Source organism: Martes martes (genome assembly GCF_963455335.1).
Source record: "Martes martes genome assembly, chromosome: 9".
Classification (NCBI taxonomy): Eukaryota; Metazoa; Chordata; class Mammalia; order Carnivora; family Mustelidae; genus Martes; species Martes martes.
In genome coordinates, this window is record NC_137896.1 from 24,565,124 (window position 1) to 24,579,488 (window position 14,365).

A 14,365-nucleotide genomic window follows, 5' to 3' on the forward strand; every position below is an offset into this window, starting at 1 on the left:
AAGAGTCAACCACTTAACCAGCTGAGCCACCCAGGTGCCTCTGCACTCTAGTTTCTGGATTATTCAGGATCCAGTCAGGTTTTGCCTTTTTCTACCCACATATTCCTTGATGATAGTTGTTCCCTCACCTCCTCCAAGTGTCCTTCTCTTTCCTGAAGCCTCCTTCATGTGGGTCACCATCTCCAGGAAGCCCTCATCCCTCTTTGAGGTCTGGGCTGAGGCCAGGAGCCAGAATTGGTTCCAGGGTGCCGGGCTGCCGGCAGGAGAATGCTGCCTCACTTCTCCACCCTGTCACCTTTCCCCTCAATTGGCCACGTTAGTCACCAGTGGGGCTGTGTGGCCTCGGTCCCTGCCCCCCAACATGTTCTGGCTTCACTCACCTAGGAGCCCCATATTTGATCCATAGCGTTTATGTCCTCAAGGGCCAGGGATCTGGCCTTGGTCAACAGAAAATAATGACAAGTCTCCCATACCCCCAATCCTGGCTTGCTAGAATTTTCCCGTACACCTACCCACTCAGGTGTCCCAGCGATGGTGTCTGATTATTGTGTAGAGAAAGAAGGGGTTCATTCATTCATTCGCTCATTCATTCGTTCAACATTTGTTAGTGCTTGTACTGTATCTAGTCCTTCTCTGGGCCCTAGAGCTGCTAAGAAGAGGGAGGTACTTGCTCTCAAGGAGCTCGCAGGCTCAAGGGGCAGACTGATAAGTAAGAAAGGTGAAAACCAGACTAGCCAGAGTTGACACTTTCTAAATGCTCTCTCCATATTGGACAGTAATGGCAAGGTCGCTTGGGTAGGCCTACATGTTGGGAAGCACAGGGTCTTTTTTGGGAAACGAGGAGGAGCAGCCCTCACTTAGCTGGGGGTTGACTGCTGAGCAAAGTTTTAAGGCTGAGCAGGATTTAGCCAGAGAAGAAGGAACCGTGTCCTCAGTAGCCTTAACAGCATGGGCAAAGGCTTAGCACAGGCTCAAGTTGGCTACTGCCCAAAGAAGCCCTGAATTTTGAGACCTCCTTTGTGTATTTTTTTGTGAGAGGTGGGTTTGTCACAAAATACTGAGAAGGGAGAACTCACCGTTCTTCCCTGGCTAGAAGGGAAGCCCCAGCCCCAGAGGAGGATGACTTTGGATTAAATCCAGCTTTGCCTGGGACCAGCTGTGTGGCCCTGGGCAAGTCACTTCACACTTCTGAGCCTTCTTCCCCCAGACACTGCATCACCCAGAAAAAAACAGAATTCAATGAGAGAACGCACATAAAGGTTTAATGCAGGTTTCTCAACACAATTGACATTTTGGCCTGGATGCTTCTTTATTGTGAGATGCTGTCCTGTGTATTGACTAGTGACATCCCTGGCCTCTACCCATGAGATGCCAGTAACATCTCTCACCTAGTCTGTGATAATTAAAACACCTCCAGACATTGCCAGTGTCCTGTGGGGGCAAAGTCACCTTAGGTTGAGAAGCAGCAGTCTAATACAGGGCCTGCTATGGAGTAGGGGCTCCATAAATGTTTATTTTCTTTCCCCTTCCAGTCTGGAGGGAGCATTAACTCTTGTCCTGTTGGAGCAGAAAGGGCCGCTGTGCAAATAGGGAAATAGGCTCAGAGAAGAGAAGTTAGCAGCCTAATGTCACATAGCATGTTACTGGCAGAATGAGGTAGAATAGAAACAAAGTAGCCTTGACAAAGAGACCCCAAAACACAATGGTTTAAATAAGCTAGCTCATTGCTTTACTGTCATAGGGCCCAGAGGTGGGTGGTCAGGGGCTGTTGGAGCAGCTCTGCTGTCTTCAAAGTGGGGCTCCCACCTCTAGATCTCAGGCAGTTGTTCCACTTTTTCTCATTTCTAAGAGAAGGTCAGGAGGGGACAGGAGGGAATGCTCCCTGTCTGTTTTTAAGGAAGCACAATGCCCAGGGTTGGGCTTGAACTCACAACCCTGAGATCATGAGTCACAGGCTCTCTGAGTCACAGGCTCTATGGACTGAGGCAGTGAGGTGCCCCTTTCTTTTAGAGCACACAGTGGAATTTGCTGCCATCACTTCTGCTGATAAGCCATTGGCGGGATCTTAGTCACATGGCTACTGCAAGGGAAGCTGGGACATGTAGTCCCTGGCTGGGGGCCATATGCCCAGCTAAAACCTGGGGAGGGAGAGAAAAATGGTCACTGTTGGGGATGCTGGTAGTCTGGCCATAAAGATGGGTGAAAACCCAAGATCTCCCAGGACCATGGTTCTTTCAACCACATCAGGGCTTTCTTCAGTCAATCAACAAACACAGGGCCGTTATAACGGCAATTTCAGCATGTAGAGGAGACATTCATCTTGAACTCGCTAGCGGTCAGGCCCCAGTTACACACTTCCCACCCTTACAACAGCTCGGCAAGGGAGGTTTTTTCCTGCTAATTCCGTTTGACAGGTAAGAAAACCGAGATTCCCAGAGGCTAAGTAACTTGCCCAAGATTTCAGGGCTAGAAAGTGGCAGGGGCCCTGTGGAGCTCAGATGGGCCTGAACCCCCGGCCCTTACCCTGTGCCCAGCAGCCCCTCAGCACAACCTGAACTGAGGTCTTCACAGGATTGCTCGGGAGAGCTGGTCTGCGGCCCTTCCAGGCCACCCCAAGGGCTCAAGGGCTCAAGTCGCAGGGTGACTTGACCCTGTGAGGCAGCCTTCTTCAGAGGGAAGGCCCTTGTGGAAAGGGTGGCGGGCTCCTCCCTGAAGGGCAAAGGGAGACTGGGGCCTGCGTGTAGGCGGAATAGCCTCAGGAGGTTCTCATCTGTCCTGGGCAGAAGAAAGCAGCGCCTGTGGGGGGCTGGGGAGGCAGCCAAAGTGCCCGGGTGGCGAGATGTAAGCTCTCTGAGCAACGGCTCTCATAGCCATGTGTTCAAATCCTGACTCTGCCACTTGCTCACTGTGTGACCTTGATGAGTCACTTTGCCTCTGTGAGTCTTAGTTTCCTCATCTGTTAAATGGGGATAAGAATGTGTCTCCTGGCATTCTTAGGAATTGGTGAGGTCACATGTGCCAGCAAAGGCAGCTGTCCATGACGGTGGTGGTATTAGCATCCCAGAGTGATGCTGTCTTGACCACGGCCAGGCACAGCCTGGGGTGAGCTGAGTTCTAGGGGATGGGTGGAGGGGTCTTGGCCGGAGAGAGGAGCTGGTCTCCATGGGATGGCTGAGCACCCTCTAGGTGCTTGGCTTTGCCAAGCAAGCAGGGACCTGTGCAGCCTGGCTGGTAGGTGCACAGGCTCTCAGGGCTGGTGGTAGGAGGCAGGTGAGCCATGGTGTTGAGAGACCATGGGTGTTCTCAGTGCTGCTTGAATTGATCTCTGTTGCAGGGGAAATCTAGCCCTTCGGAGGGCATGGAGGGGCAGGCTGAGATATGGCTCAGGCCCCTGATCCTGTGTCACTCTGCCCTGCACTCCTGAGTCCACAGACCCAGTGTGCCCCATCCTCCATAAGGCCTCTCAGAAGTCTCTGGAGGGGAAGGGAGGAAGGCCCTGGGTGGGCTTACCCAAAATGTGACTGTCCCATTCTCACTGCCTGCCTGGCCCAGGGCAGGCCCTCACTAAATGCCTGCTGAGCTTGTGAATGGATGAAGCAAGTTTGCCACTGCCACCAACTGGCTATGTGACCCTGGGTCAGTCTCTTGCCCTCCCCTCTCTGTGCATCAGTGTCCCCATTTATAAAACAAGCTGAATAGTCCCAGAGGTCCCTTCCAGCTCCCACCCAGGTCTCTACCACCCTAGTTGCCCTCTCCCCCTTAATCCCAAAGGAGGGATAAAATGGACCACACAGGAGGGTGCAGAAATGGTCTTTTATTGCAGGGGGTGGAGGGTGGTGAGCACAGAGGCTGCTGTCCCAACTGCAAGGAGTCGTCTCTGGGAGGGTCCCTTCTGGCTGTGCTCAGGCTAGGGGTGGCAGCACCTTCCCAGATGGAGATGCTACAAGGGACACCATCGAGCCACTGGGCACCGATCTGGAACAAGACCACAGCAATCAGACACTGCTGCCCAAACTCCTTCCTACAATCCCCTGCAGAGTCTAAGACCTTGAAGAGGGGGCTGGCATCTGTGGTTGGGGTTTGTCTCTGGCACCTAGCCCTAACCTCTCCTCCCCTTATTGCCCTCTCCTCTCACCTTAGGAATAATGCAGGTGTGAAAAGACTGATCATAGGCCAAGACTGGAGCTAGGGTTCAGGGCTTAGTATAGGATCAGGATCATGGATCAGTCTGAGATCAAGATCAGGGCTCAGTCTATGACTTGATGTCATTGCTCAGTAAATCACTGAGGTCAAACCTCAGTCTGTGAGCAGAATCTAGGCTCAGTCTGGATATGTGAATAAGGCTCAGGATGCAGGGTATGACCAGGATCAGGGCTCAGGCTGGGGCCAGGGTCACAGCTCAGTCTATGACTAAGATTAGGGTTCAGCCTACTGTTAAAAAAAGAAGAGGAGCCTCATCCTCTGTATGGGGCACAGAGCCACTCTTACCTTCAGCTGCGCATCACCAGCAGTCCTCCCCATCTCCCTCTTCAGACATTTTGCGGGTGGTTTTCCTTTTGAAATTTATCTGAAGGAATAAAATAAATAGCAGGCCTCAGTCTCCAATAGAAACCAGACCCTGATGGCTGCCACTCTCCAGTGGGTCAGTCTGACAGCCATGGGACCTCAGGCACGTCAGTCCACCACTCTGATCCTCAGTTTGTTCACCTGTAAAATGGGTATAATGACAGTAACCACCCCACAGGTTTGTTGGATCCAGTGGAATGGGGTATGCAAAGCACAGAGTGATTGCCCAAGGAACTGATTTGTGGCTGTTTCCATAGAAGGGCCGCCTCCGGGACCCTGACACCTTCACTTACCCCATTTCTTTTGCTCTAGCGTTCCCAGCAACCCCAGCCTTGCCTAGAAACACAAAAGCCAAAGAAAGCTCCCGCATGGCTAGAGGAGAACCCACAGCTTTTCATAAAGAGTGAAAGGGAAGGGCAGGTGTTTACTAGTATTGCCTACTGGATATTAGACTCTATGCTTTTTCTTTTCATCCACTCATCACCCTCCGGTGTTTATAATCTTGGGTTCACCCAGGAGGAAACTGAGGCTCAGAGGCAGAACCACTTGAATAAGGCCCCACAGTTGCTAAGTAGCAGAGTCGGAATTTGAACCCAGATCTGGCCCATCTTTCTTTCTCACATCGTTCGGCCAGGAAGGTTCTGCAGATTTAAAGAGGGATGATGGTAGAGAGCTCACAGAGGCCTACAGAACCCCCTCGATCCTGCCACTGTCTCCCAACTCGCTCAGATGCTGAGTCCTCCTGCTTCTCCAGGGGTCCTGACCACACCTTCTCTGGGGTGGGCACAGGGTGCACACCTGCCCTTGGAGGGCTGCAGAGAGAAAGCACCCCCGGTCCCCAGGCTGTGACTTACCAATGACGTCCTGAACAAGAGGTGCATCCAGGGTGGAAAGTAAGGCGTGGATCAGTGGGCACACCTGAGGGGGAGGGAGGGAGAGAGAGAGAGTGAGAGAGAGAGAGAGAAGGAGGGAGGGAGGGGTAGGAGCAGGAGAACAGATCATTATTAGTTGGGGCCAAACTCCAGCCACCCACCAAGATCTCAGAACCTTTGAACCTTAGGATTCTAGAACAATAGAAACCTGAAAGTCCCAAACGGGAGAACCATAGGATGCTAGAATTCTAAATCCTTAGAACATTGGAATCCTAGAACCCTGAGAATCTAGAGTGTTAACATCCCAGAACCCTACACTCTTAGAAACCCTGAATTTAGGAACCCTGGAATTTTAAGAAATCAGATTGGGTCCTGGGAACCATAGAGCAGAGAGTTTCTCACTCTGTACAGTTCCCTGAAGATCTCATTAAAGTGCACATTCTGATTCAGCAGGGCTGGGGGGCTGAGATCCTCCCACGTGAGGCCCCCCGGGCTGCTGGGCAGAGGACTGTATTTTGAGTCCTGAGGCTCCAGTCCAATGAGTGATGGAGCTTCCCAGCCCCCTTCCAGAAGGACTGATTCAGACTCTCTGGAACTTTGGGCATGCAGTAAACATGGTTTTGTGTGATGCACAGATGAAAATACCAATTTTATAGGTCTGTTATGTTTTAAATTAATTATCTGAATGATATGCATTTCTAATTATGGTAGATAGTTTTCTTTTTAAAATACATATTATATTTAAATAAGCTTGAGTAAAATTGTATTGTCTAAAGGAGGACCACACTAGCTAAAAAGGCATATTGGGAGTAGGTAGGTATGGCAAATGGCCCAAACTTGGGATTTAGTGATTTCAGCTAATGTCGGGACTCTGCTCGTCGTCTCTCCCTCTCCCCAGGCTGAGTAGAGGGGCACAGGTTCCAGCTGACAGCCCAATGGGGAGTTTGCCCCCAGGAAGAAAAGGCACCCAGAGAGTACAGTAGCCCCTGTGAATGGCACACCTGCCCACCCCCCACCCCCCACCCCCACCCCCAGCATGGCTCTGGGCCCCAGGGAGTGGAGGACTCACATTCTTCTCTACCAGGTGGGATACGGTCTTTGTCAGGAAGCTGCTCAGGGTGTTCGCGGCCTTCCCGATCATAGCATTTTGGCTGGAAAAGAGTAGTGACTGATAAAACCATGGGCAGAGTGGCCACGCAGTGGGGGAGGGGGAAGAGGGGATGGCTGAGCACCTGGAAATCAGGTAAACCCAGGAATGCTGCAATGCCTTTCTAACCACAGCCTGAACCTCTATTCAGGAGCTCCCCACTTCTGACCAGAGGCTCACCTCAACCTGTGAGAGTCTCATCACAACCTTAAGATCCCACTCTTTGATTTCAACACATCTACAGATCACCACCTGCATGCCAGACGTTGACCTTGCTGAGAACGTGGGGACGAGCAAAGCACAAACAGCTCCTCAGCTGGTACCTAGACAACAAACAGGTCTTGCTAAGGCTCATTTCTGCCCACCTTCAGCTCTCAGCTTGACTGACACCTCCTTAGGGCAGCCCTCCCTGACTGCTTGCCTAAGGGAGGGCTTTGTGTCAGACAGTCCTGTTACATGTACTGCTCTGCTTAGAGCTCATCGTGATCTGACATTTTCCTTGAGGACTCTTTACTGATGGACTGGACACTCGTCTGTCTGCTTTTCCCTCAGGACAATAAACCCCGGGAAAGCTGGGTCCTTGTCTGTTGTCTCCAATAAATTCTCCAGAGCTCAGAACCTATCTGGAACATAGCAGATGCTCAAACATTTTTGGCTGAAAGAAGGACTGAAGTAAACATAGAAGTAAATATAGAATGATGGGAGGCCTGGGTGGCTCAGTTGGGTAAGTGTCTGTCTTTGGCTCGGGTTATGATCCTGGGGTCCTGGGATGGAGTCCCACACTGGGCTGCCTGCTCAGCGGGGAGTCTGCTTCTCCCTCTCCCTCTGCTCCTCCCACCCCCACTCATTCTCTCTCTCTCTCTCAAATAAATAAATAAAATCTTTGGAATGACAGCTTGTGACAAATACTTTGGAGGCCAAGAGTAGATGATTTTGAGGGAGAAGAGGAAGAACCCTTTTTAGAACCTGAAGTTTGAGAAGTACGTGGAAGTGAGGGCAAAGGTGTTCTAGGAGGCCAGAAGAGCATGTGTACAGGTCTGGAGGTGGGGAGGAACTTGTCTGAGGCGAGCAAAGGCCAGTGTGTCTGCAGCAGAGTGAGCGAGGACGAGAGGGCAGTGGTAGGAGAGTTGAGCCTGGATGGCTGTGGGAGTGCTTGGGCTGAGCGGTCTTGGGCCACAGAGTGGAAGACCATTTCACAGATGCGGACACTGAGACCCAGAGTGGCAGGATGAAGTCCCTGGGGCTGCAGACAAGGCAGTATCCAGCAGGGCTCAGGGCTTCCGTTTACATCCCAGCCTTCCCCAGTAACATTAGACAGGAGAGCCTTTCTTTGGTACAGGGGGTTGAGATCCCTTGATCAGATTCCTTGAGGGGGTAGGGTGGAGTGACCTCTGCTCATGGCCCTCAAGGCTGAGAGCCGAAAACCCAGCCTTGTTTCTCCCAAAGCCAACCTGCCCCCGGTTTTGAATTCTAGACCATTCTCCAACAGCTGCCTCTGGGGTCACCCTGCCTCCCCACCACCCTCTTCCTCCAACAAACCTGCCCTTGTAAGCACACAGTTTAATAAGTAATATGGAGGAGTGCCTGGGTGGCTCAGTGGGTTAAGCCTCTGCCTTTGGCTCAGGTCATGATCTCAGGATCCCCATCGAGCCCTGCACTGGGCTTTCTGCTCAGCAGGGAGCCTGCTTCCCCGGCCCCCTCCCCTCTGCCTGTTGCTGTGCCTACTTCTGATCTCTCTCTCTCTGTCAAATAAATAAAGAAAATCTTAAAAAAAAAAAAAAAAGAAGTAGATATGGGTTAACAGGGATCCATGATTTCAATGGAGAGGATTTGGTTTGTAAGATCTCTGATTTCGGGAATTTTCCAATGAATGGAGGACTCTGGGGACAATTTGAAATTAGAGCCCCTGGTAAGCATTTACTTCTCTTCCCTCTCCCACATGGAGGCAGGAAGGAAAATACAATTTATTATTATTGTTATGGTTGTTGAGGGATATAACATAATGATAAAGGGGTCAAGTTTTCAAGAAGCAGTAACAACCCACAATGTGCTGCGGGGAACAACAGAGCCTCCAAAAGCAGGAAATGGGTTTGACAGAGCTGCCAAGGGATCGGTGGCCAACACTCCTGTCTCGGGAATGTCAAGAACAAGAAGACACGGTCAGCATGGATGTCACTATCCCCGAGGGCTGAGTGCGCACCAGGCTTTGGGCTCAACACTCTAGTTTCCCAGATGGTCCGGTCAGCAGCTGGGGAGGATACGTTATTGTCACCTTCAGATTACAGATGGGAAAACGGAGGCTTGGAGGGGCTAAGCTGTTCACAAAGTTTTAAGTCCATAGCTGATACCTGAACCAAGATCTGTCTGATTCCAGAGCCTACGCTCTTTTGTCACATTGTGCCACCTTATGGGTACAGAGATAGGGCGGAAGCTAGGGGTCCTCAACTCCTCCTCCGAGTGCCCCGCTCCGCTGAGATGGACGGGCCTCACCTGTCCAGCACGGTGAGCGAGATGCTGTCGGGGTCACTGCTGCATTTCCCTATGATCACTCGGGGGGTGCCGGTCTGGGGATCGATTGCAACTCTGACAGCAGTCAGGAGGTCCAGCGAGGCCTTCAGGTTGACCTTGCCAATGACAGGCCTGCAGGAGATAAGATTCCCAGTGAAAAGAGGTCTCCAAGACCCCCTAGGGTTCCTCCACCTGTGTGGATATTTAACCCTCCAGCTTGTCTGTGGGTAATGTCAGCATCATCTGGACTCTTAATGGACATTGACGTTAAGGGCTTCTTTACCCTTCCACATGGATTTGGTCCATATAACAGTTTTCTATAACACCACCCTAATAATGAAAATAATAATAACAGTTAACATTTACTAAGGGCAAATGATAGGGTAGGCATTTCTAAAAAGCATTTTTTTGGTACACCTGGGTGGCTCAGTGGGCTAAGCGTCTTGACTCTCGATTTCGGCTCAGGTTATGATCTCAGGGTCGTGAGATTGAGCCCCATGTGGGGCTCCCCACTCAGCGGGGAGTCTGCTTGAGATTTTCTCCAACCTCCCATCCCCTCTCTCTGTCTCTCTAAAATAAATAAATCTGTGAAAGAAAAAAAAAAAAACTTTCCTGGATTAATCCATGTTATTACAGCAATACCATGAGGTAAAAGTACTATTAGTATCTTTATTTTCAAAATGGGAAAACATTGGTATAGAGAGGTTAAGTAACCATCCTGAGATCTCATAGCTAATGAAGGATGGAATCCCCAGATCCTCGATTTATCTTCTTCCACTCGTGCTCATTTTCCTATCTCTCTCTTTTAAAGTAATCAAAATGCTTTAAAATTATCTTTTTTACTCATGCCCTTCATTATATACCGTACCCTACTATAGATGTTGAGCCGTAGTGGTCACTGTTACTTAAAGAGAATCTCAAGACTTGAAATAAAGCTGGCGGAAATTTTGCCAAAGAGTTATAAGTGCTCATGTCTTCTCAGTTTTTCAGATTTTACAATTCGAGAAATGTGATGATTTCAGAAATATTTAATGGAGGATTCTTTTCAAAGAGACTTGACTATGGCCAAAGTTCATTAGAACATTTCAAAGCTTCAGATTTTAGAGCAGGGAAAGGCCCCTTCATGTACAGATAAGGAGACTGAGACCCAAGGTCACACGGTAGCATGGGGAAGAGCCCGATTCCGGTATAGAGATCATTGGCCATGCTGCACGGCCTCTCCCAAATCCCAGATTCTAACGCATACTCACAGGGCCAGGGTGACATTAGCGACGACGGGGACCCTTATGTTAATGCCTTCACCATCAGGAGTCAGTTCCGCTTTGATTTTCAGGATGCGGGAGTTAATGATGTTCAACCTGTGTGAAAGCCACAATTTCTCTTTGTCATTCCTCAGGCCAGCCATGGTCTGAATGCTTCTCTAGGCCAGCATCAGGCTGAGCATTTGGGCCTCACCACTTTGGCCTTTGCAATAGCCCTATTTAGAGGTTTGACCCTCTCCATGTTATGGCTTGGCATATGGATGCTCAGACAGATGTAATTGCCCACAGAGATTCAGGGAGGAATAAGTGCCAGAATCAGAATTCGAACACAGAACTGTTTGACTCCCAAACTCCACGCATGAAGCCAGCAATGTGGTATGAACTTGTCTTCTTTCTCCTGAAGGGGATTGGGACTTTCATCCTCAGCTATATTTGAAGAACATCTTACTCCTTGGAAAGGGGACCTCAGGCACCACCAAAGAGGTGGAGGTAAGGATTGAGAGGATCCTCGCCCTGATCCTAAAATTACATAACACGGAAGCCTGAACCCATGAGATGCCCAGACTGGCCCTGCAGCCCTGCCTCTAATTTGCTCAAGCTCTGATGAACCTGGCCTCAGATCACCTTGACTCTGGGGGGACAACAAGGTTTATCAACCTTCCTGTCTTTGACCTTAAACTCACCTCCCCAAAGATGTGTGTTCCTTTTTCTTGGAGCAAAGATCTCCACCTTGAAGCATCAACTCACCCCACAGTCTCATCCTTAGCTGGTGTGATCTTAGAAAGAGCATTGTTCACCAAGTTCTTCACTTCCTGCACCTTCTCCTGGGCCAGGTGCCAAGCCTTGGATTCCTGAAGCTTCTTGAAGTCGGTAGTCAGTTTCTGAACGACAGCTAACAAAAACAATCGCCATTTAGTGTTGTGCATCACTTATGGAGCAGTGACCATGTACCAGACACTAAGTAAGACTATTTGCCTATGTTACTTCATTTATTCTTCATAATAACCCCGATGAGGCAGATAAAGTTATTATCTGCATTTTCAGGTGAGAAAATAAAGGATCAAAAGGTTAAGAAATCTGCCTAAATTCATGCGGCTGGGGAGCCTTTGTTCCTTCCATGCTGCCTTCATACTAATACATATTTGTCATTAATAAACAAAGTAATCAATTAACCAGGCAATTTATATTGCTTGTATGCCAGCTTCTATTTGTGACTCGAGACAGGGGAGAATGTCTATTGCTCTGAGATGTTCATGCAGGTTTGAAAAACTAGGTCAAACAAAATGAGAGAATAAGAAATAGAGAATCTAGAATCAAGGAAAAAGTATGGTCCAACTCATAAAAGTGGCAAATGGGAGTCCCAGAATGACAGCTTTGCAGCAAGCCCAGAGAGCAATAATTCATACAGGAGTATGAAAACAAAGTGTCTTAATGGAAGGGCTCCAGAGAAAAGAGGGATTAGATAGACATGGTAGATGTAGAATAGTGCATATGCAAAGAATTAAGGATATGTATGTAGCAAATAATTCAAGTGAAAAACAAGGCAATTATTAACTCAAGGAAAAACAAAGGCGGTACAAGAGAAGAAATGTTAACTATGGTTCTCCAACTTGGCTCTGCAATTGATGGTATCTACCTAGTTATAATGGTATAACAAATGGAGTTTGTTTCAATAAAACTCTTTTTGGTCCTGTAACTCATTAGGTGACCTTGATCCAGACACTTCTGTTTCTGAACTCAGTTTTCCCAACAGTGAAATTGGAGAGTGGGTTCCTTCTATATCTTTGAAGCTCTAAGCCCTAACAAGACCTAAGCCCTGACAATGTTTGAAAGGTAGCCATTTACAGCATTTACTTCCTCCTATAATGTTTATCAGTGTGTTAATGTTTAAAGAAAATGAAAAGAAAGCCAAATTCTTTTAAGAAATAAGAATAAAAAAGAGACATGATTAAATGTAAAGCTAAGTGGCTTTAAAGCTACCTAGGCTGAGTTGTGGCTAATTTCCTTAATTTCCAATGAATTAATACATATCAATAAGAAAACTGAACAACCTAGCAGAAGAATATGCTATAAATATGAACAAAATATTTATGCTAAAATATATAAATAGCTAAAGCTAATAAAATATAAAAAATGAGTGAATTCTTTCATAATTGGAGAAATGCAAAGTGAAATGAGCTATAATCTTTTATCTATGAGATTAGCAAAACTGTTAACTTGTCCATACCAGTGCTGTCAAGGGAGTAGAAAAAAAGGCACTCTCCCAAGACTTTTGGAGTGAATATTAATGTAGAGGATTATTTGTCAACATCTCCTATAATTTAAATTGTGCATACCTTTTGAACTTTTGAAACTCCACTTTAGGAACTTATCCTATGGATATATTAGGAAAAATTTGCGATTATATAATATATAAGAGGATATTCATTTGAGATCGCCTGTTCCCAGAAAAATAAGTGAATGAACCAAGAACTGAACAGCCCCTTTCTCGGTAAACCACCCGTAAATAGCATCACCCGGTGGCAGCCTCTGGTAATGCAGGGATAGCATTTAGGAGGCACGCTCCTAAGTGCCACTGATCATCACTTGTGTCATGACTCACAATCAAGTGTATTGTCAACGGTTTCGAGTCCTTTCTCAACAGCAGGTTTCAGCTTGTTCACGGTATTACTCAGATCGTCGCCAAGATTTCCAAGAAGAGATGCTGATGTCCCAGTGAGCAGGCCGCAGACGAGAACAAGTTTCCAAAGCTGAAGCATCTTGTCTTGACACCTGAACAGTCATAGGAGGGACAGGAGTGAGAATTACCCAGATAAGCACCTTTGACAAGCACCTATCACTTTTAACTTCACATTCCTGTAAGATAGATGTGGTTCACTTCTGTTTTACAGATGGGCAGTCAGTTCAGAAACCTAGAGCAACTTGTCCAGAGATGCACAGCTGGTGAGTGGAGGAGCTACAATTTGAAAAGTCACACTTAGTTCCAAGTTTGTGTTCTTTACACAGAAGTCCTTTATACATGCTGGCTCCTCTGCCTGGAACGTCTTTCCTCATCTTTGCAATTTTACCTAAGTCATTTCCTACTGACTCTCCAGCTTCAGTAAGACACCATGCCCTCTGCGAAGCCCACTCTAGGCCCTTTCCCTTCCCAGAGTCGAGATTAGGGGGTCCCACCACATCAACCTGCTGTCTTTGTTCTCTGGTCAGAGTTCTGGTGCCATTTAGTGATGACTTGTTTGCCTTTCCCATCAGGCTGTGACCTCCTGAGGGAGAGACCACAACTCACTTTACTGTTCATTCTCCAGCCCCCAGTAAAAAACCTGGGCCTAGTACGGAATGAGAAATATATATTTGCTGAATAAAAGTATGAACAAATAAACGGACACCATGTCATGACCCTGCATTGCTCATTGGTTTGATACTTCTTCTAATAAAATCTATCTCTTAATATGCTATATTCAAAATATTAGCTAATCCAAGTGGCCCCATACTTCTGCCTCTTGTCCCCAAAACATTCTGAAGATCACCATGTGGGGTGCTATCGGGGGAAAGCCCACCACTCACAGGTTTGCAGGAGGATGGTCGTAAATCCTTGCTCCTCTGTATGGTCCCCCTGGGATTCTGCTGAGTGTTGGTGGCCTTTATATGGTGGTGACAGGACGGGAGGCTGCCCATAGAAACTAGCGCTGGTTCCAGGGCCATCCAGAGAGATTCCAAAGTAAATAAACCCAGTCCAGGATGAGCAGAGAGATTTCCAACCAAAAGGTCACCTAGGATGCTTGAACTGAAGTGGATGGACATGCAGAGACCTTTTCTCCAAGGCTAAGACATAATTCTCACGGAGCCTCCAGCGGCCAGCCAAGACAGCAGCCATTGTGAGTGGGGTTTGGGGTAAAGACTGAGAATGGACGAACAGGAGAACATTCTGGTGAGAGGACCCATAGTGATCATGGGGCTAATTCTATCCTCACTTGGGAACTGAGGTACAGAGAGGGGAAGCAACCAGTCTG

General features: G+C 48.1%; 1 protein-coding gene across 1 annotated transcript; it reads right to left on the minus strand.

The window, feature by feature from the left end:
* Positions 1-2,034: 2,034 nt before the first annotated feature.
* On the minus strand, positions 2,035-13,114 carry BPIFA2 (BPI fold containing family A member 2; the record flags this gene model as incomplete). Its single annotated transcript, XM_080813595.1, has 7 exons — positions 2,035-2,138; positions 5,421-5,484; positions 6,508-6,589; positions 9,076-9,225; positions 10,344-10,451; positions 11,103-11,247; positions 12,958-13,114. 7 exons carry the CDS (start codon positions 13,112-13,114, stop codon positions 2,035-2,037), a joined length of 810 nt encoding a protein of 269 aa, XP_080669721.1.
* Between the last annotated feature and the right edge of the window lie 1,251 nt (positions 13,115-14,365).